This window comes from Podarcis filfolensis (genome assembly GCF_964270895.1).
Source record: "Podarcis filfolensis genome assembly, chromosome: 13".
NCBI lineage: Eukaryota > Metazoa > Chordata > Lepidosauria > Squamata > Lacertidae > Podarcis > Podarcis filfolensis.
Window position 1 is genome coordinate 8,193,606 of NC_139615.1, and position 23,336 is coordinate 8,216,941.

The window sequence follows — 23,336 nt, forward strand, 5'->3', positions numbered from 1 at the left end:
ACACAGTGTGCATGCACACGAAAGCTCATACCAAGAACTAACTTAGTTGGTCTTTAAGGTGCTACTGGAAAGAAATTTTTTTTTTTGTTTTGACTATGGCAGACCAACACGGCTACCTTTCTGTAACGGGTTAACTTGTTTCATTCACTTTGAGTTTGGGGCCTCAAAGGCAGTGTGAGTTTAAAAAAGGCTTACCAAATACTGACAGGCTTAGGAGAGTGACAGAAGATTTGAATATCTGCTACATATGGTATTTCCGCTATAAAGTTTCTGATTTCTGAAAATTAGTTTATAAAACGACCCTAGATTTATCTGCATTTTGTCTTTTGCCTCTTTCATTCCAGTTTCTTAAGAGCAACAACACCAACAATAATAAATTTTATTTATGCCCTGCACTCCCCGGCCAGAGCTAGGCTCAGGGCGGCTAACACCAGTAAAATTACAGTAAAAAGATAATAGGAAAAAAACCACCAATTTAAAATACAGGTTAAAATGCCATTTAAAATGCAGCATCATTTTAAAAGTAGTCCATAGATCAAAACGATAAGAGGAGGGAAACATAAGGTTCAGACTAAGTCCAAACTGAACACCAGGCGGAACAGCTCCGTCTTGCAGGCCCTGTGGAAAGATGTCAAGTCCCGCAGGGCCCTAGTTTCTTGTGACAGAGCATTCCACCAAGTCAGGTTCAGTACTGAAAAGGCCCTAGCTGAGACCAATCTAACCACCTTGCGACTTGGGACCTCCAAAATGTTGTCATTTGTGGACCTTAAGGTCCTCCGCAGGGCATAGCAGGAGAGGCGGTCCCGTAGGTACGTGGTCCTAGGCTGCTTAGGGCTTTAAAGGTCTAAACCTGACCCTGTACTCCAACGGGAGCCAGTGCAGTTGGTAAAGCACTGGATGAATGTGATCCCATGGCAAGGACCCCATAAGGAGCCTTGCCGTGGCATTCTGCACCCGCTGGAGTTTCTCGGTCAACTTCAAGGGCAGCCCCATGTAGAGTGAGTTTCAATAATCAAGCCTGGAGGTGACCGTCACATGGATCAATGTGGCCAGATCAGGGCGAGAAAGGTAAGGGACCAACTGCTTAATATGGCGGAAATGCTGGACAATATATGTACCAATGTTTCTGAGATGAGAGATCCCCTTTCTTATTTGAACTTCAGAAGCTGAAACATTCTTTCAAATATTTATCCCTTCTGAAATGATTTCCTCTTTATTAATAGGTGATGCCAGTTTCTGTGTGCAATGACTACTGCCGTGCGGGCTATCAGAAGAAAAGGAAGGAAGGGCAGAAATTTTGCTGCTATGATTGTACTCCATGTCCAGAAGGGAAGATTTCAAACCAGAATGGTATGTGACAGTTTTCATTGTACAAGATTAGCAAGTCTCTTTTGAAAACCACACTATCCTGCTTGGAGTGGTGTGAATATTTTATTGCTACTTTCCAGTAACACATCGTCATTATGTAAAAAAACAACAGAGCCTGGCGAAATCCCAAGCAGGTGAATATGAAAGTAAGACTCCCAAAAAAGATTTCATTGTACACATAATTTAAGTGAACCCAGTGGTTATTTTCCAAGTGTGCATACCCCTAAACATTTTGTGAATCCAAGTTTGGCCTCATTGAGGTGTAGTATTTCAATATGCATAGGAAAAGGAGAGTACCCCTAAACCTTTGTTTAGGGGAAAAAAGCACTGAGTGAACCTATAAAGTGGTAAAATGGTACAGAAGTTGTAGATTTGCAAATGATGTGTGTAGTCGGAATGAAACATGCTAGACATCATCCAGGGTGATTAGGCCAGAACTGTATTCATTATGCTTCAGGGAAGAGGAAATTCCAACCAGCATGTGCTGTTTAAATGGCATTCCACTTGATGGTGTAGCTGTACACGACACCCTTCAGAGTTGAACAAGGTTGGAGCTTTGTATTTGGCAAGTAGGGAACTGTATATGTGGGGGGGGGGATAGGCAACATTGGGCCCCATCTGACCTGGTGGCATGCCTTGCTCTTATCACTTTATAGACCCTTTACAATCCACCCTATTCCTGCCCATCATTTTGACAAAGGCTTTAGAATGCCTAACAATGGCTACCAGCACTTACTGAAGGAAAGGCAAAAACATCCTAAATTGGAGACAATTAAATATGGGAGCAAAATCCTTTTTTTTTTTTTTTTTGGCTCTGTTAACTGTCCACCCAAAAAAGCAAGGTTCCACTCACTATGCCATCTTGGGGCCACAGCATGGCCACTTAAAAAGATGCAAAAGACAAAACAAAAACACACACACACACAACTGTGTCAGATTCAGCAGGAATGTAATGAGTAATTCAAATATACAACCTGCTCTCTGACAATCTAGAAGGTTCCAAATAGATCAACAGGATAAATAATGGCTACATAGTCAGCATAAAACACAGATGAATTGCAAATGGAGTTTAACTTCCTTCTGTTTGTCAGATATGGCTGACTGCTTCAGATGCCCTGAAGATCAGTATGCAAACAAGAAGAAAGATGGATGCATCCCTAAAACTATCAACTTTCTTTCTTATGAAGAACCTTTAGGGATCAGCTTGGCCACACTTGCTCTTTCTATTTCCCTGATCACAACTTTGGTGCTTGCAATGTTTATTCAGCACAAAAACACTCCCATTGTCAAAGCCAACAACAGGGATCTCACCTACGCTCTCCTCATTGCCCTCCTATTCTGCTTCCTCTCATCCTTTCTATTCATTGGACACCCTGGGAAAGTGACCTGCCTTCTTCGCCAACCAACTTTCAGCATTGTCTTCTCTGTGGCTGTTTCCTGTGTGTTGGCAAAGACGGTCACTGTAGTTGTAGCTTTCATGGCCACCAAGCCTGGATCCAGTATGAGGAAGTGGGTAGGGAAAAAACTATCCAACTCCGTTGTCCTTTCCTGCTCCCTCATTCAAGTGATTATTTGTACTGGGTGGTTTATGACCTCTCCACCATTTCCAGATCAAGACATGCACTTACTTACAGAAGAAACCATTGTGCAATGTAATGAAGGCTCAGTGACCATGTTTTACTGTGTCCTGGGCTACATGGGCATCCTGGCCATTGCCAGCTTCATTGCAGCATTTGCAGCTCGCAAATTACCAGACAGTTTTAATGAAGCCAAGTTCATTACCTTCAGCATGTTGCTGTTCTGCAGTGTTTGGCTTTCTTTTGTCCCAACATACCTGAGCACCAAAGGAAAATACATGGTGGTGGTGGAGATTTTCTCCATCTTGTCCTCCAGTGCTGGATTGCTGGTCTGCATCTTTGCCCCTAAATGCTACATCATTATTCTGAAGCCAAATTTGAACAACAGGGAGCAATTGATAAGGAGAAGGATGTAAATTTATTTTCTTTCTACATTCTGTTGTATTTTTATTTATAAGGGCTTTATGTGTAAAAGTGGTTACCTTGAATACATCTTCTGAGGTGATACTCTTTTGTTGGATCAATTTGGGATATTTAGGTTTTTGAAATTAAAGCAGATTAAAATCCTCTCTCACCTCAGGAGTGAGGAACGACTTGGTGGTGGGCCCTGTTTTGCCCAGCTGAGTTTTCAATTCTCACTCCATTCCTGGCAAACCACACCCAACTTATTCTCAGATGACATCATATGGGACTTCATAGGAACAATCAGGAGCTGAAGGTGAGTTCCCAGATTGTCTCTTCCCAGAAGATCCCCCTGGAGGGATGCTTCCAGCCTTCCCAGCCCCTCAATTTGAAAGTCTTATAAGAAGATTCTGCAGGAGAAGGACTTTGAGGAACATCATGAGACAGGTCTTTCTAGGAGCATGTGAAACTCATATGTTACCTTGTAAAGTTGTCTGTTGCTCATGAAACCTTGTTGTATTTATTGGACTCAGGTGCAGCTTTTTGGTATGTTTTTATATTTGCCATCATATTGTTCTATTATCCTGTTCTGATATTATTTTTGTGATGTTTGATTTTAAAATGTGTCCATTTATCCTTTGTTTATGGCAATTTGCCCACCATTATAAAATCATTGCATTGTATGGTTGGAGGAGTCCCTCAGGGTCATCTGTTCCAACCCTTTAAATGATTGAACCTCAATTAAGCATCCATGACAGATGGCTATTCGACCTCTGCTTAAAAATCTTCAATGAGGGAGAGTTCACCACCTTCTGCGGAAGTCTATTCCACTGTTGAACAGCACTTATAATCAGAAAATTGATCCTGATGTTTAGTTGGAATCTCTTTTCTAATAACTTGCATCCATTGGTTGGGGCTCTACCCTCTCAATAATGATAACGATGATGATGTTGATGATGATGATGGGTAATGGGAGCCCATGGTGCTCCAGGAGGGGAGATAGTTTCCATTGAAAGTGATAATAAAATGGGTGCAGAGGGAGGGGAGCTTGGTTTTTGCTAGAGAAATTGCTTCCACCTCACTGATCAAGCCGCTTTGTAACTGTTCATTTAAAAGACTCATTGCCTTCTGAATCCCAGTGACAGACAGGTTGGTTGTCCCATCCACCTATCAAACTTTGTCCATCAAGGACTGGGAGAATGATCAATCTGGCCAAATGCTGGGAAATGTTACTGACTCCTGCTTTAGGACAAGAAACTTAATAATAAAAATGAACTTTTGTGGATAGAAAAGCAGTAGGGAAAGGCATTGAAAAGTGTGGAATTAATAGTAGCTTGATTTACTTTCTATTCACTTATAAAAATGTATTTCTTATATGGGACTGATTTACCTTATATTACTTTGTTCTGTAATACTGAATTATATTTCTTTCAGTAAAGAAACATGTTAACTGAAATTAAGTATCTGAGTGTCTTCCTTGAACCTTAAATGCTTTGCTTGCTAATATCAAGCGGGAATAAATACTCTCCTCAATGAGGTGGTGCTTTCTGGGATAATCTAAGATGGTACTGTAATTGCTGAACTAAAACTTTGATACATCAAAGGCATCCTCAATATTTACATTATGTAGGGCAATATATGCCACTCAGATTTAAGAACAGGACAGAACAAATCATATGTTTGAATGTTCCCAGAAAAATAATAATAATAATAATAATAATAATAATAATAATAATAATAATAATAAACTACTTTTATTTATATCCTATCCTCCCCGGCTGAAGCCGGGCTCAGGGCAGCTAACATAAAATATATAACACGGGTATAAAATCAAACAGTAATTAAATCACCTCCTAAAAACAGGTCAGGATCAAATTAAAATCTAATTAGATGGCTTTCCACAGGATTAGGGTTGGGATCAGTAAATGCTCATCAGGTCCAACTGTTTTCAACAGGTATCTAAAAGCACAAATTTATTGTGAATGCCTAAAGTTATTAGGAGTTCCAAAAGTGTTGCCACATCTTAAAGGGAAATGACATTGGAAGTAGCCTTAATCTCAAAATTTAGCACTCCTGTTTACCCAGTGAAATCACTCTGAATTTCCTGTTGTCATTAGCTTACCGAGGAAAAGTCATTAGGTCACTGTGGTTTGTTGATTTCATTAATTAGAAAATTCTCCTCTGAAACTGTAAATTGATTAACGTCCTTTGCAGTATGGTGACAAAATTCTACCAGCACAGACTTGCCTTGGCAATGAGAACCCCATGATCTTACCCAATATCACTTGAGGGTTAGACATCTATGATGTATTATTATTATTATTAATAATAAAAATCATTATCCTCAATAATAACCCCAACAACTACTAGATATGCCTCCCACGCTCTGCTTCATATTTTCAGTGTTTTTGCTTACCCAGAATATGACATTGATCAATCAATCAATCAATCAAATCCATTTATTGTGAGGACCATGCCTGTGCACAAACATCAACACTACAAAAGTTAAAAATATTAAAATTCATTACATACTATGCCAACAAAACCTTCTTCCCACAGAATAGAAAAGGAGGGAAAATGAGCAACGAGTTAAACAGACGATGAAGGGGTCTTTACATTGTCGTCCATAAATCTTTCCCTGGCTTTCATGGCCTTCGTCACAAAAACCGCTACCACATGGGTAATGCGTGGGTTTGCATCAACTAACAAAAATTTTACTCTATCTTCAGGACTGGTTATAGAATTGGGTATAATTTGCAGCAATGCGTCTCTAAAGCCTGAGTAAATGGGGCAATAGAGGAGGTAATGTGTAAGATCCTCTTTAATTTTCATAAGGCAAGGGCATAAACGGTGTTCTACTGGGGTTTTTGTGTATCTACTGGTCAAATAAGCAGTTGGCAATGTTTGGAACCGTGCCATAGTAAAAGCTCTCCGAAGGGTGGGATCAGTGATATCCACCAAGTAGTTGGCACAGATTTTGACTGCTTTTACTCGAGGGAACCAGAAGGAAAACCCAGAGAATATGACATTGAATTCTGATAATGTTTCTTGATGCTCTGAATAGGGAACAGAGCAACGTGAATGTGTCGGACAGTATAAATTAGACATGAAACCCTCTTAAAATTTAGACTAGGTGTTCTGTGCTCTTTTGTTTCTGGTCCCACTCACCAAAGACTTAAACTTTATGGAAGGTTATCCAGAAGAGAATTCCCATTTCCTTGAAGATAACTGGTGTTGAGAAATGGTCTTAATCTCAAAATTTAGAACTGCTACTTTATATCCTGATGACAGTGTCTTCAGTCAGAGTTTCTTGTTGTTCTTAGCACACCAAGGAAAAACCCTTCTGCCACTTTATTATTATTATTATTTAAGCAGCAGGATTGGGAGTAAGAAAAGTAAAAGTCTGACTCAGACTCTAAACTCTGAATAAGTAAATAATGTTCCTATTCCGCAATTACTCAAATCACTGCAATTTCTTTACCAGGTCAAATCCCCAGTTGGCTTCCTGAAGGGAAGAAAAAAATCAACAAGCAAGTCTAAAAGTGTTTAAAAAATAAGCTCATATGTTATGGAGAGCTAGTGTAGGGTGAGAGACAGACAGGGCTCTATGAGTTCAATTTAGGAGAACATAATTTCTGTTATTTCTCAAGGAATATATTTGCAACCCATTGATTAAATGTATATCTTAAGCTAGGCTGTCAGGATGTTGCTATTGGTGTTGCTGTTTCTGATAACTCCTGTTTCTATTACCTCTAATTCTATCCACTGCCCCAGGAATAATCCTTTTCCTGTTCAACATGAGTGGTACCAGCCAGGTGAATTCATCATTGGTGGAGTTCTTTCTCAGAGCTTTTACAATTTCTATGAAATTTTGTATAAGGATCACCCATCACAGAACGTTTTTGATGTTTCATAGTAAGAATCTTCCATTCCCCCTCTGGATTGCCCTTTCCTTTATTTCATGCCCTTCAGACAGGAATCCTAAAGGAATCCTTTTTTATCACTGACATTTTCAAGCTGCAGTGGGAGCCATAATTTGCCTGAATATTTGAATAAAAAAACCTTTCTGTAATTTTTTTAAAAAAGAATCTAGCCATTGTCACGGTTTATTTGAATCAAATGGTGTATTTACAATGGGGAAGAGAAGGGTAAAAATGTAATAAATAGTTAAGGTTACATTACAGCTATAGGTAGGTAGCCGTGTTGGTCTGATGCAGTTTGTTCTTGGTATAAGCTTTCATGTGCATGCTAGTATCTGAAGAAGTGTGCATGCACACGAAAGCTTATACCAAGAACAAACTTATTTGGTCTCCAAGGTGCTACTGGATACTTTTTATTTTTTATATATATATTTATTACAGATATATTCAAAGGATAAAATTATACACCATTCTTCGATCTCCCAAAGCTTCCTTGCCTTTTGAAGGAGTATTATAATTTACTACCTCATATTCAAGGTCCTTTACAGACTTGAATTTCTTAGGTTAGTTGTATTGCCGCTGACGTTCATGAGGGTATTTGTCTTTCCATTATTCCATTTATTTTGTGGCTCCTGATCTGGGGGTGGGGGGACTCCATGGGAGGAGTTACATCATGGTGAAACTCCCTGGGCCAAAATGTAAGTTCAGAAAGTTATGGAGGGATATGGAATTTGGTTGAAATTTGTTGAGGCAGGCAGGGACTGCTACACTTCACGTTAGATAGCACAGAGAAACCTGATATTGTCAGAATGGGGCATTATCCCAGAAAGAGAGGCTGACATTGGGCTAGAAAACCTAAAGAAATAGGAGACAAATTTTGCCATCAGCTATGTCTTCCAGTGTGAAGGTAAAACCAGTGACATCTGACTCCCCTTTCTGCAAGATCAATGACTTTCCTGACTCTACCACAAATGTATACAGTGGTACCTCGGGTTACATACGCTTCGAGTTACATACGCTTCAGGTTACAGACTCCACTAACCCAGAAACAATACCTCAGGTTAACAACTTTGCTTCAGGATAAGAACAGAAATCGTGCTCCGGCGGCACGGCGGCAGCAGGAGGCCCCATCAGCTAAAGTGGTGCTTCAGGTTAAGAACAGTTTCAGGTTAAGTACGGGCCTCAGGACCGAATGAAGTACTTAACCTGAGCTACCACTGTACTGAGAAAAAAGGCTATCTGAATTCATAGGGACATTTGCATAAGGGTGTATAAAACTGCAGTTTTCAGTTAAATGAAGTGGTGAGCTATTTAAGGAGAAATAGATTCGCATTTTTAAAACAAAATTTTTTTTTCCTTCCAGTAGCACCTTAAAGACCAACTAAGTTAGTTCTTGGTATGAGCTTTCGTGTGCATGCACACTTCTTCAGATACACTGAAACAGAAGTTGCCAGATCCTTCTATATAGCATTTTTGTTTTTCTTGATCAACTGAGATAGAAATGTCATGCAATAGCAGAGCATCAGGTATGTGAAACTATCATGCAAAGTAGTAATGTCCTGATCATTGGACAGTATTGATTTTATTAGCTTAGATGTATCAATTACAAATATAACATTTACATTTCAGTTTGAAACAGAAAATTTCCAATATTGTAGTATATTCATATTTGTACCTAATTTACTTTATTTACAGTATGGTGCCAAAATTTTATCAGCACGTCCTTGCATTGGCATTTGCTGTGAAAGAAGTCAATGAGAATCCCAACATCTTGCCCAATATCACACTTGGCTTCCACATCTATGACAGCTATTATGATGCAAGGATGACCTACCGTACGACTCTAGACCTCCTCTTCAAAATGAGGACATTTGTCCCCAACTACAAATGTGACACCCAGAAAACCCTCATATCCACCATTGGGGGACTTGGCCATGATACCACCTTCCATATGGCAGACACATTAGGTCTCTACAAGATTCCACAGGTAAGAGGTATGAAGGGGTCAATGAGAATTTTTTCTTCCTGCCTCTATGGGTTGCTTCCCATAGGTTGTTTGTTCTAGACGGATCGGACCTATTGGGAAGTATTCTAGTCAGTAGTTTTACTGAGAACAGACTCATCAAAATTAATGCATCCATCTTAGTTATGATCAATAATTTAAAATTTAGTTATATACAAGCCTTATATATCGTTATCCCATATTCCTTGTAGATTGCTTTTTCTGCTTTATTTCTAGGGATATGCGATTGATCTGGTCACAGCTCAAATCAAAATGTGCAATTAGAAAGTTTAGAATCTGTTGAATAAAAAGCCAAAAGGTACAGGATGAATGTTTTCCATATAATTTGAGATTATATCCACATTTTCTTTCAGTTTGCATATGGTTCATTTCCCCCAGCGAAGAGTGATACAAGACAGGTTCCTTCTTTTTACCGCATGGTGCCCAATGAAGCCCACCAGTTTGTGGGGATTATCCGCTTGCTTAAGCATTTTGGATGGAAGTGGATCGGACTCTTTGCTCTGAATGATAACAGTGGAGAACATTTCTTGCAGACCCTGGAGCCATTGCTTTCTCAAAATGGAATTTGCTCAGCCTTCACACAAAAAATTCCAAAAGAAGTCCACTTGGATAATGTGGATGAAATGCATCATATAGCTTTACATATGTATATACAAATCAGAGATAATAAAGTCACTACATTTATTGTTTACGGAGAATCTTTGGCAATTATATCACTGAGAATTATTATATTTCTGCCAGATCCTACAAATAAGAAAAACACATCATTTAAAAAGGTATGGATCTTTACAGCAAGGACTGATTTTATATCTATGGGTCTTCTTAAGGTTTGGAATGTTCTGCTCTTCCAGGGTTCCCTTTCCTTCACAATCCACTCACAAAATCTTCCAGCATTCAAGGAATTTCTTCAGAGCATAAAGCCTTCCCAGAGCCAGGGAGATGGTTTCATCAAAGGCTTCTGGGAGCAAGCATTTGACTGTATTCTTCCCAATTTCAATGCACCAATGGAGGTCTATGGTATGTGTACTGGAGAGGAGAGGTTGCAGAGTCTTCCAAGGTCTCTGTTTGAAATGAGCATGACTGGTCACAGCTACAGCATCTATAATGGTGTCTATGCTGTGGCTCATGCCTTGCATAACATTTACTCCCCTAGATCCAAGCAGAGAGCAATGGGAAAAAGTGAAAGATTAAAATTTCAGGATCTGGAGCCTTGGCAGGTATTGTTCTGAGAATGAAAAGAAAAAATATTATCATTATCGGCATGACTTTATCTACCACTGGAACTTAACACATTTCTGCTTGGTTATCTGATAAAACTATTATTATTTAGAAGTCATCTGAAGGCAGCCCTGTATCAGGAATTTATTAATGTTTGATTATATTTTAATATGTGTTAGTAGCCTCCCAGAGTGAATGGGGCGACCTTGCCAGATGGCTGGAGTATATATAATAAATGATGATTATGATTATGATAAGATAGTATTCCAGAATATTATCAAGAAATTTAGTTCATCCACATAAACTGCTGCTAAGACTATAATAGCTAAGAATATCTGAATGTTTGGAGAAAATTTAGTCCATAGTAACTATGATTATGCCAACTTATAAAAGAATACATATAAGCAAGCCTAACAGCTGTTAGGATATTTCCGTTCCACCTTAAAAGGGAGCAGGATGTTTGCCTGAATTCTGCTGTTAGAGTGTGCACTAAGCCAGAGGCTTAGTGTCGCTAAATTGCTGATACTGCGTGACTACGGGAGGTCGATGGATCGTCCGGCACCGAGCTTGGGGGCTCAGATGGACCTTATCTCCCTGGCAGTATCCCAACAACAGGTTATGGGCCCAGATTCACGGCACTTGCAGGAGAGTAAGACTGCGACAGACTGCTGAGGTATGTGTTGGAAAAGCGAAAGCAGAGGCTTTTCTGTTGCCACGGCAGCCTCTTTGATGTCCGGCTGGCCTAATTGGCCTGGGAGCCGAGCCAAGCAGGCTTCGTGATTTATGGGTGCCAAGATAAGGAGTCTCTGAAGTGAAGAAGAATCACGGCTGACGTTAAGAGCTGGAATGGAGTTTTTCCAAGCCTCTGAAGCTGCTGAGTGCCCAAAGTTAAATCGGGACAATTATGAGACCTGGGCAAAATGGTGTGAGAGTTTGCTGCGTCAGTTTGGAGTGTGGCATACTGTATGTGAAGCCCCTCCAGTTCCTCTGACAGGGAGATGGGAGGCTCAGAATTCGAGAGCCATAGACGTAATAGTCTTGTCCGTCTCTCTGGAGGAAATTGCTACGCTAGCTGGCAACACGACTGCACGTCAGATGTGGAATGCTTTGAAGATAGCCCATCTGCCAGTCATCCCAGCCCAGAGTTTGACTGCATCGGAGGTCCTGGCTGTTTCCCAGAATGCGAGTGAATGCAGGGATGCCGAGGGCACCGGTTGCAAGCTGCAGGGGGAGCTGACTGTGATGTCATCCCCGGCAGCATTCCAGCCTCCAGGGGGAGCCAAGGAGTCGGCAGCTGAGAGCTCTGTTTCCCATGGGAACCAAGGTCAACTTTGCAGAGGCCGGAAGGCCAGAAGTAAACAGAGACGGATGCCTGCAGATGGCCCGAAGCAGAAGGGGGGTGAAAGGCCCACGCCAGTGGAAAACAAGGCTTTGTTTGCTGGCACAGCTTCACCAAAGGCTAAAGGCACGTCTGATGGCCAGGAGCAGGGGGGCAAGTTGCAAAAGCCCACGCCAGTGGAAAACAAGGTTATGTTTGCTGGCACAGCTCCACCAAAGGCTAAAGGCACGTCTGATGGCCAGGAGCAGGGGGGCAAGCAGCAAAAGCCCATGCCAGTGGAAAACAAGGTTTTGTTTGCTGGCACTGCTTCACCGAAGGCCAAGGCGAGGTTTATAGTGGATTCAGGGTGCACGCGCCATATCACCAAAGACCGCCATCTGTTCATCTCCTTCACACCTCAAGAAGGAGAGATCCACCTGGCTGATGGAAGGACTTTGCAAGCTGCAGGAGTTGGGACTGTGAAACTTGCAAGTCTGCATACTACCATCAGAGATGTACTTTTTGTTCCAGGAGCTGCGGACAATTTGCTTAGTGTCCCACAGCTGAATGGGCGTGGTTTTGAAATTACCTTCAAGAGGACTGTCTGTGTCATCAGAAAAGGCAAAGAGGACTTTTTGCATGCAAAGTTGATGGATGGTTTGTTCTGTCTAACTTATGATGACAATGTTGTTATATCTAATGCTGATTCTTGTTGTGTTGCACAAACTAACAAGGTTCTTCATGCAGGATGCATTCACGATGCACATAGAAGATTTTGTCACCTCTCTTGGCAAGCGCTAGCCAAGATGCCTGAGTTGGTTGAAGGTTTGGACATCAAACCTTGTAAATTTCACATGAAATGTGTATCTTGTGCAGAGAACAAGGTGAAGGTTGCTCCAAAAGGCAAGGAGTCTAGCAGGCAGGCTTCCAAACCCTACCAGCTAGTTCACGCAGACCTGGTTGGGCCTCTAGCGCCCTCTTTGGGAGGAGCAAGGTACTTCATGGTTCTAATTGATTCTTTTTCCAGGTACATTCATGTGTTTGTGCTCGAGCAGAAATCGCAAGCATTTCCTAGGTTCAAGGCATTCTGTGCTTGGTTGGAGAATGCTCATGGTAAACGTATTGGCTGTCTGTTTACTGATCGGGGCGGGGAGTTCACTTCTCAGCAGTTTGAAGCTTTCCTGACTGAGAAGGGAATCCAGCATGACTTGTCAACGCCTAGATCGCCATGGATGAATGGGCTTGCGGAGAGAGCAAATCAAACGTTGCTGCAAGGAATAAAAACCTTGTTGCATGATGCCAACCTCCCTGAGAAGTTTTGGGGGGAGGCTCTCTCAAATTTAGTTTACACTTTTAATCGCAGACTGTCATCACCTATTGGCTGCACTCCCTATGAGAAAATGTTTGGTAAGAAACCTAACACCAAGCACTTGAGAATCTTTGGTTCTGACATGTGGGTACACACCCCACAAAGCAACAAGCTTGGGAAGCGTGGGGCACATGGTTTGTTCATGGGGTACGAAAAAGGTGCATACAGAGTATGGATGACTAACTCTAAATCCATAAAGTTCACAAGGAGTGTTGAGTACAATCCTAAGTGGGGGGGAAATGTGGGAATTTTCCAGAGTTACCCAGAGGAGGATGAAGGTGATGTGAAGAAAGCAGATCATGCTGAGAAAGCTGAGGAAACTGAGGATGATGATGATGATGATGATCAGAGTTCGGATTCCAGTTCAGTGGGCGGCGCTGCTGCTGCTGTCAGTGACAGTGATGACACAGCAGACTACAAGAGCGCAAAGGCCTCAGTCAGACCATCTGATGCGTCTGACAATGAACTGGAAGAACCACTGTTCACCATTGGTCACTTTTCTCCTAAGAAGGAGGAGATGAGTCCAGAAGACTTGCGTCTAGTTCGCAGGTCTGAAAGGGCGACCAAAGGCAGACCTCCAAAGAGATTTGCTGATGAGTTTGCTAAGACGGCAACTGCTGTTCTTAGTAGCTCAGAGAAGGTGTGGGAACCTTCAAGCTTCAAAGAGGTTCAGGAGTTAACCTCTAAAGATGCTGAGCCTTGGCTTAATGCCATGAAGGCTGAAGTTGATTCCTTGAACAGGAACCAGACTTGGGAGCTGGTACCGGTAGTCCCAGGAATGAGACTGGTTGGCAGCAAATGGGTCTTCAAGGCCAAGACAGACCAGAATGGCAAGGTTGTCAGACACAAAGCCAGATTGGTTGCCAGAGGTTTTTCACAGGTACCAGGGCAGGATTACCACGAGACCTACTCACCCACGGTCAAATATGAGAGCATTCGGCTGATGCTCAAGATCGCTGCGGAGGAGAAACTGCATGTTTCCCATCATGACATAAATACAGCTTTTTTGTACGGGATTTTGGGGGAGGAGCTATACATGCTTCCACCTGACGGGATGCAGATACAGAAGGGAATGGTCTGTAAACTGCGGAAATCCTTATATGGTCTCAAGCAGAGTGCCAGGTGTTGGAACACAAAACTCACTGAAACGTTGCTTTCTCTAGGTTTTCACCAGGGCAAAGCTGATCCGTGTGTGTTTGTCAAGGAGGAGGGACAAAACAAACTGTATTGTTTATGTTTTGTTGATGATCTTCTGATGTTTTGGAAGAATCAGGCTTTCTACCAAAGCACCCTAGCTCAGCTGAAGGAGCACTTTGACATGAAGGATCTTGGTGAGGTATCCAACTATCTTTCTCTACAGGTGGAGAGGGACCAAGCAGGTAATTTTCTGGTACACCAAACACAGAAAATTGCTGATGTATTAACCAGGTTGAATTTGGTTGATGCAAACCCAGCAGACACACCGATGGTGACAGGTTACCAGGTAGACAGTACTGCTGAAGCGTTTTCTGACACAACGCTGTACAGATGCATTCTAGGCAAGTTGAATTTCATTGCTAGATGTTCAAGACCTGACATTGCTGTAAGCACTAACCTGCTTAGCAGACATGCTAACAATCCTACTGTTCAGGATTGGAAAGCTCTGAAGCGCATAGCCCGGTATTTGAAAGGGACTATGCACTACAGGCTGAGGTTCACCAGTCAGAAGACTGGAGGTCTTGAAATCTTTGCAGATGCAAGTTTTGGAAGTGACACCACGGATGGTACAAGCACTTCTGGAGTATGCTACATGTACAACCACTGCCTGTTTGACTGGTTGTGCAAAAAGCAGACGACAGTTAGCCTAAGTTCCTGTGAAGCAGAGCTCAATGCTCTGTCATTTTCACTCATGGATTGTGAATGGTTGATGCAACTGTTTAAGGACATTGGGGTTTCTGTGAAATGTCCTATACAAGACAATAGATCTTGTTTGGCTTTGCTGAACTCGGAGAGTTGCAAGCAAAGGACCAAGTACTTGCAGATTAAGCTACATCGTGCAAGAGGGTGTATTCAGAAAGGACTCATTCAGGTGTCCTACATGCCAGGAAATGAAATTCCTGCTGATCTGTTGTCTAAGGTTGTTAACAGAGAACAACTTAAGGTTTACGTACAAAGGTTGCAATTGGGTTGAACCACAGGTACTACAGGTTACACGGAAAGGGGGAGGATGTTAGGATATTTCCGTTCCACCTTAAAAGGGAGCAGGATGTTTGTGTCACAGCCTGCGTATTTCCTGTTCACAGGATGTTTATGTTTGTCTGTTCCTTTCGTTTTCTGCTGTTTTGCCTGAGCAGTCGGAGCAGACGGTCATGTCTTCTTTTGTTCTGACCTACGCAAAATAAACTGTAAATATGCTGTCCTGCTGTGCAACTTTTGCTGTGTGAATTCTGCTGTTAGAGTGTGCACTAAGCCAGAGGCTTAGTGTCGCTAAATTGCTGATACTGCGTGACTACGGGAGGTCGATGGATCGTCCGGCACCGAGCTTGGGGGCTCAGATGGACCTTATCTCCCTGGCAGTATCCCAACAACAGCTCTATGGAAAAAAACATAATTTTTTGTTATATTTTGGAAGAATAAGTTCAGTTATAATGCCCAAGCTTATGCTGCTTTCAACTTGTAGTAATAGTATTTATTTAGGCTGTCTTTAATTTCTTTTATTTATTGTTAAAAGAAAAAAAATAAGGACTTTATCACATTAGGAATCAGAAGTTCTGTTTAAATGGCATTCCAAATTGTATTCACTGAAAAAATAATAATGTTTGCATCTTAAATTGTGAACTTCTTTTCGCCAAATAATATTTTTCTTAGAGTTTTTCACCATACAATAATATAACAGCTACAAAAACTACAGTCAAAACAGGAAGGATACCAAGTCCTTTCCTAGAGGCAATTCACAGCTCTCACCTGAGATCCCTCTTATTTCCTCCCTACCTCTTACTTGGGGGGGGGGCGCTAATACTTCCCTGTCTCCTGCCAAGGGCCCGCCATGACCACCCCTATGAAAAGTTAATCCCTGGGCCTAAACAAGGGCCCCACATATAGGACCTCACAAGAAAAAAAGAAGAAGAAAGAAAAGAGAGAAAGGAGAAAATAAAGGGAAAGGAATATTAGAGATAAATAAAAAAGGCTTCCAATGCATAATAAAGTCTCCATCTTTTGTGCCAAAATCACAGATATTTCGCACATGTTCTTTGTTAACTGAAGCTACGTTACTATACCTAAATAAGATTCATGAAGACATTTTTCTGTAAACCATGGCATTTTATTCAAAATCTCATTTATGCCGTTTCTCATTCAACTTCATTTTCTCTTTCTATTAGCTGCATCCTATTCTTCATGACATTTCATTTAACAACTCAGCTGGAGAAACCGTGTCCTTTACTGATCAAAGAGAAGTGGGAGGAGGTTTTGACATCATGAACATAGTCACGTTCCCGAATAGGTCCTTCCTTCGATTGAAGATTGGATGGGTTGATTCTGATGCAGATGATGGAAAAAAATTCATCATTAATGAGGACATGATTATATGGCACAATGATTTTAACAAGGTCTGGAATCTAGGCAGGGGTGCCAACTTGAATAAAATATTGGGGGGGGGGAGGTAAGCCCTGCGCCGATTAATCAGTTGCAAGACGTGGCTCATGCACACCTTTTGAATGACAATGCCCATCACCTCTGGGAGAGGGTTGGCCCCTCAATTATTTTACTGAGGGTGTATGTGAAGTGAGTTTGGCCCCTAGAAGTTTTCTCCTATGACTCTAGAGTTTACTTGTAGGCCCCACATTCTCCTACTTATGAGCATAGTGACTTACTCCTCCACTGAATTCTTGTTTAAGCTACTTGTACAATGGCCTCTTAAGCCTGTGAGGCAGAGTATGGATGACGTTTCAGGTTAACTTTTTTCATTCACTTTGAGTTTGGGGCCTCAAAGGCAGTGTGAGTTTAAAAAAGGCTTACCAAATACTGACAGGCTTAGGAGAGTGACAGAAGATTTGAATATCTGCCACATATGGTATTTCCGCTATAAAGTTTCTGACTTCTGAAAGTTAGTTAACAAAATGACCCTAGATTTAACTGTATCTTGTATTTTGCCTCTTTCATTCCAGTGTCTTAACAAAAATGGGCTGATGGTTGGACAATGTATGAAGCAGTAGTCCTATGCCAATGTTTCTGGGATGAGAGAGCCCTTTCTTATTTGAACTTCAAAAGCTGAAATATTCTTTCAAATATTTATCCCTTCTGAAATGATTTCCTGCTTATTAATAGGTGATGCCAATTTCTGTGTGCAATGACTACTGTCGTGCTGGCTATCAGAAGAAAAGTAAGGAAGGACAGAAATTTTGCTGCTATGATTGTACTCCATGTCCAGAAGGGAAGATTTCAAACCAGAATGGTATGTGACAGTTTTCATAGTACAAGATTAGCAAGTCTCTGTTGAAAACTACACTATCCTGCTTGGAGTGGTGTGAATATTTTATTGCTACTTTCCAGTAACACGTCATCAATACGTTCAAAAACAAAAGAGCCTGGTGAAATCCCAAGCTGGTGGATCTGAAAGTAATCCCCCATCCCCAAAAATGATTTCATTGTACACATAATTTAAGTGAACCCAGTGCTTATTTTCCCAGTGTGCCTTCCCTTAAACATTTTGTGTATCTACGTTTGGCCTCAGTGAGGAGCAATATTGAAATATGAGTAGGAAAAGAAGAGTACCCCTAAACATTTTTTTTTAAAAAAAGCACTGAGTGAACCTATCAAGTAGTAAAATGGTACAGAAGTTGTAGATTTGCAAATGATGTGTGTAGTCAGAATGAAGCATGCTATATATCATCCATGGTGTAATTAGGCCAGAACTTTATTCATTATGCTTCGGGGAAGAGGAAATGTCATGGCACTAATTCCAACCAGCATTTGCTATTTGAATGGCATTCCACTTGATGGTGTAGCTGCATTCGACATCCTTCAGAGTTGAACAAGGTTGGAGCTTTGTATTTGGGAAGGCAAGCAGCCAGGTTCCCAGTAGGGAACAGTATATGTATGTGAGTGGAAATAGGCAACACTGGGCCCGAACGGACCTAGTGGCAAGCCTTTCTCTTATCACTCTTTAGACCCTTTACAGTCCGCCTTATTGATGTGAGTTTCTGCCCATCATTTTGACAAAGGCTTCAGAATGCCTAGCAATGTCTACTGGCACTTACTGAAGGAAAGGCAAAAACATTCTAAGCTGGAGACAAATGAATATGGGAGCAAAATACTTTTTTTGGGGGGGTGTCTCTGTTAACAGCCCACCCAAAAAAAAAACCAAGGTTCCACTCACTATGTCATATTGGTGCCACAGCATGGCCACTTAAAAAATATGTAAAAAAACCACAAAACCTCTGTCAGATTCAGCAGCAATGTAATGAGTAATTCAAATATACAACCAGCTCTCTGACATTAAAGAAGGTTCGAAATAGATCAACAGGATCAATAATGGCTACATAGTCAGCATAAAACACAGATGAATTGCAAATGGAGTTTGGCTTTCTTCTGTTTGTCAGATACGGCTGACTGCTTCAGATGCCCTGAAGATCAGTATGCAAACAAGAAGAAAAATGGATGTATCCCTAAAACTATCAACTTTCTTTCTTATGAAGAACCTTTAGGGATCAGCTTGGCCTCACTTGCTCTTTCTTTTTCCCTGATCACAACTTTGGTGCTTGCAGCGTTTATTCAGCACAAAGACACTCCAATTGTCAAAGCCAACAACAGGGATCTCACCTACACTCTCCTCATCACCCTCCAGTTCTGCTTCCTTTCATCTCTTCTATTCATTGGACACCCTGGCAAAATGACCTGCCTTCTTCGCCAAACAACCTTCGGCATTGTCTTCTCTGTGGCTGTTTCCTGTGTGTTGGCCAAAACCATCACCGTGGTTGCAGCTTTCATGGCCACCAAGCCTGGGTCCAGTATGAGGAAGTGGGTAGGGAAAAAGCTGTCCAACTCCGTTGTCCTTTCCTGCTCCCTCGTTCAAGCGATTATTTGTACTGGGTGGTTGATGACCTCTTCCCCATTTCCAGATCAAGACATGCACTCGGTAATGGAAGAAATCATTGTGCAATGTAATGAAGGCTCAGTGACCATGTTTTACTGTGTCTTGGGCTACATGGGCCTCCTGGCCATTGCCAGCTTCATTGTGGCATTTGCAGCTCGCAAATTGCCAGACACTTTTAATGAAGCCAAGTTCATTACCTTCAGCATGTTGCTGTTCTGCAGTGTTTGGTTGTCTTTTGTCCCAACTTACCTAAGCACTAAAGGCAAATCCATGGTGGTGGTGGAGATCTTCTCCATCTTGTCCTCCAGTGCTGGGTTGTTGGTCTGCATCTTTGCCCCTAAATGCTACATCATTATTCTGAAGCCAGAGCTGAACAATAGGGAGCAATTGATAAGGAGAAGGATGTAAATTTATTTTCTTTCTATATTCTATTGTATTTTTATATAGAAGGGCTTTATGTGTAAAAGTGGTTACCTTGAATACATCCTCTGAGGTGATACTCCTTTGTTGGATCATTTTGGGATATTTAGGGTTTTGAAATTAAAGCAGATTAAAATCCTCTCTCACCTCAGGAGTAAGGAACAACTTGCTGGTGGGCCCTGTTTTGCCCAAACCACACCCACCTTATTCTCAGATGACATCATAGGGGACTTCATAGGAACAATCAGGAGCTGAAGGTGAGTTTCCAGATTGTCTCTTCCCAGAAGATTCCCCTGGAGGGATGCTTCCAGCCTTCCCAGCCCCTCAATTTGAAAGTCTTATAAGAAGATTCTGCAGGAGAAGGACTTTGAGGAACATCATGAGATAGGTCTTTCTAGGAGCATGTGAAACTCCTATTTTACTTTGTAAAGTTGTCTGTTGCTCATGAAACCTTGTTGTATTTACTGGACTCAGGTGCAGCTTTTTGGTATGTTTTTATATTTGCCATCATATTGTTCTATTATCCTGTTCTGATATTATTTTTGTGATGTTTGATTTTAAAATGTGTCCATTTATCCTTTGTTTATGGCAATTTGCCCACCATTATAAAATCATAGCATTGTATGGTTGGAGGAGTCCCTCGGGGTCATCTGTTCCAACCCTTTAAATGATTGAACCTCAATTAAAGCATCCATGACAGATGACCGACAGGTTAGTTGTCCTATCCACCTTTCAAAGACTCATTGCCTTCTGAATCCCAGTGACAGACAGGTTGGTTGTCCCTTCCACCTCTCAAACTTTGTCCCTCAAGGACTGGGAGAATGATCAATCTGGCCAAATGTGGGGAAATGTTACTGATTTCTGCTTTAGGACAAGAAACGTAATAATAAAAATGAACTTTTGTGGATAGAAATGCAGTAGGGAAAGGCATTGAAAAGTGTGGAATTAGTAGTAGCTTGATTTACTTTCTATTCACTTATAAAAATGTATTTCTTATATGGGACTGATTTACCTTATATTACTTTGTTCTGTAATACTGAATTATATTTCTTTCAGTAAAGAAACATGTTAACTGAAATTATCTGAGTGTCTTCCTTGAACCTTAAATGCTTTGCTTGCTAATATCGAGCGGGAATAAATACTCTCCTCAATGTGGTGGTGCTGTCTGGGATAATCTAAGATGGTACTGTAATTGCTGAACAATGTGTTCTTAGCACACCAAGGAAAAACCCTTCTGCCACTTTTTTCTTTCATCTAAGCAGCAGGATGGGGAGTAAAAAAAAGTAAAAGTCTTACTCAGACTCTAAACTCTGAATAAGTAATTAATATTCCTATTTGGCAATTACTCAAATCACTGTAATTTCCTATCCAGGCCAAATCCCCAGTTGGCTTCCTGGAGGGAAGAAAAAAAATCAACAAGCAAGCCTAAAAGTGTTTAAAAAATAAGCTCATATGTTATGGAGAGCTAGTGTAGGGGGAGAGACAGACAGGGCTCTATGAGTTCAATTTAGGATAATATAATTTCTGTTACTTCTCAAGGAATGTATTTGCAACCCGTTGATGAAATGTTTCTCATAAGCTAGGCTGTCAGGATGTTGCTGCTATTGGTGTTGCTGTTTCTAATAACGCCTGTTTCTATTACCTCTAATTCTATCCACTGCCCCGGGAATAATCATTTTCCTGTTCCACACGAGTGGTACCAGCCAGGTGAAGTCCTCATTGGTGGAGTTCTTTCTCAGAGCTTTTACAATTTCTATGAAATTTTGTATAAGGAACAACCATCAAAGAACGTGTTTGATGTTTCATAGTAAGACTTTTCCATTCCTCTTCTGGATTGCCCTTTCCTTTCTTTAATGTCTTTAAGACAGGAATCCCAAAGAGGGATTCTTTTATTACTGACATTTTCAAGTTGAAATGGGACCCACAATTTGCCTGAATACTGGAATAATAAAAAACACTTTTTCTATTTATTTATTTATAAACCTAGCCACTGTAACAGTTTATTTGAAGGAAATCGTGTATTTACAATTGCTTTGAGTATACTTATTGTCAGGAGTGGGGAAGAGAAGGGTGAAAATGTAAACAAATATACAGTGGTGCCTCAGGTTACAGACGCTTCAGGTTACAGAATCTGCTAACCCAGAAATAGTACCTCAGGTTAAGAACTTTGCTTTAGGGTGAGAACAAAAATCGTGCAGCGGCGGCGGTGCAGCAGCAGCAGGAGGCCCCATTAGCTAAAGTGGGGCTTCAGGTTAAGAAGAGTTTCAGGTTAAGAACTGACCTCCGGAACAAATTAAGTTCTTAACCCGAGGTACCATTGTACTACCACATATTCACAGTCAAGGTCCTTTAAAGTCTCGGTGTGTGCTGACTTGAATTGATTTCTTGGGTAAATTGTTACATCATGGTGAAAATTATCCTATATGGAGGGATATGGAAATTGGTTGAATTGTGTTGAAGCGGACACGGATTGCGACAGTTCAGGTTAGATACCACAAGGAAACCTGAGATTGTCAGAATGGAGCATTAGCCCAGAGAGGCTGACCTTGGGCTGGAAAACCTAAAGAAACAGGAGACTAATTTTGCCACCAGCTATGTCTTCCAGTGTGAAGGTACGGTACGTCCATTGCCACCTGACTCCCCTTTCCATCTGATGCACCACAGGATCAATGACTGGCCTTAGCTACAGTAGCCTGCACACCTCAAACCTGTGGTTCTAACGTGCAAGCAACATTCCTACCCCAACCACAGCTGTATACTGAGAAAAAAGCTATCAGAATTCAGTGGGACTTTCATGTAAGTCTGTATAACATTGCAGCTTTCAGTTAAATGAAGTTGTTGTCTACTGAAGGAGAAACAGATTTGTTTTATTTTTTTCTTGATCAACTGTGAGGGAAATGTATTGCAATAGAAGAACAGCAGGTACATGAAAGTATCATGCAAAACAGTAATGTCCTGATCATTAGACAGTATGGATTTTATTAGCATAGATGTGCAATTACAAATTACAAACGCAATCTTTTCATTTCAGTTTGAAACAGAAGATGTCTAATGTTGTAGTATATTCATATTTGTAATTAATTTGGTTTACTTGCAGTATGGTGCCTAAATTTTATCAGCATGTCCTAACATTGGCATTTGCTGTCAAAGAAGTCAATGAGAATCCCAACATCTTGCCCAATATCACACTTGGCTTCCACATCTATGACAGCTATTATGATGCAAGGATGACCTACCGTACGACTCTAGACCTCCTCTTCAAAATGAGGACATTTGTCCCCAACTACAAATGTGACACCCAGAAAACCCTCATATCCACCATTGGGGGACTTGGCCATGATACCACCTTCCATATGGCAGACACATTAGGTCTCTACAAGATTCCACAGGTAAGAGGTATGAAGGGGCCAAAGAGAATCTTTTCTTCCTGTCTCTATTGGTTGTTTTCATGTTTTTTTCTACATAGCAAACGTATTGGGAAGTATTCTAGTCAGTAATTTTACTCAGAGCAGACAGATCAAATTAATGGATCTACCACGATCAATAATGAAAAAATTAGTTTTATACAAGCCTGCATCTTTATCTCATATTCTTTGTAGATTGCTTTTTTCTGTTTTATTTCTAGGGATGTGAGACTGATCTGGTCAC

General features: G+C 41.1%; 1 protein-coding gene across 1 annotated transcript; it reads left to right on the plus strand.

Annotated features, from left to right (window-relative positions):
- Positions 1-1,315: 1,315 nt before the first annotated feature.
- LOC310748504 (vomeronasal type-2 receptor 26-like) lies at positions 1,316-19,676 on the plus strand (the record flags this gene model as incomplete). The annotated part of the gene is made up of 6 exons (XM_083584334.1): positions 1,316-1,350; positions 8,963-9,254; positions 10,142-10,507; positions 16,555-16,782; positions 17,501-17,627; positions 18,775-19,676. The coding sequence occupies exons 1-6, from the start codon at positions 1,319-1,321 to the stop codon at positions 19,674-19,676; spliced, it is 1,947 nt and encodes a 648-aa protein (XP_083440460.1). The 5' UTR covers positions 1,316-1,318.
- Between the last annotated feature and the right edge of the window lie 3,660 nt (positions 19,677-23,336).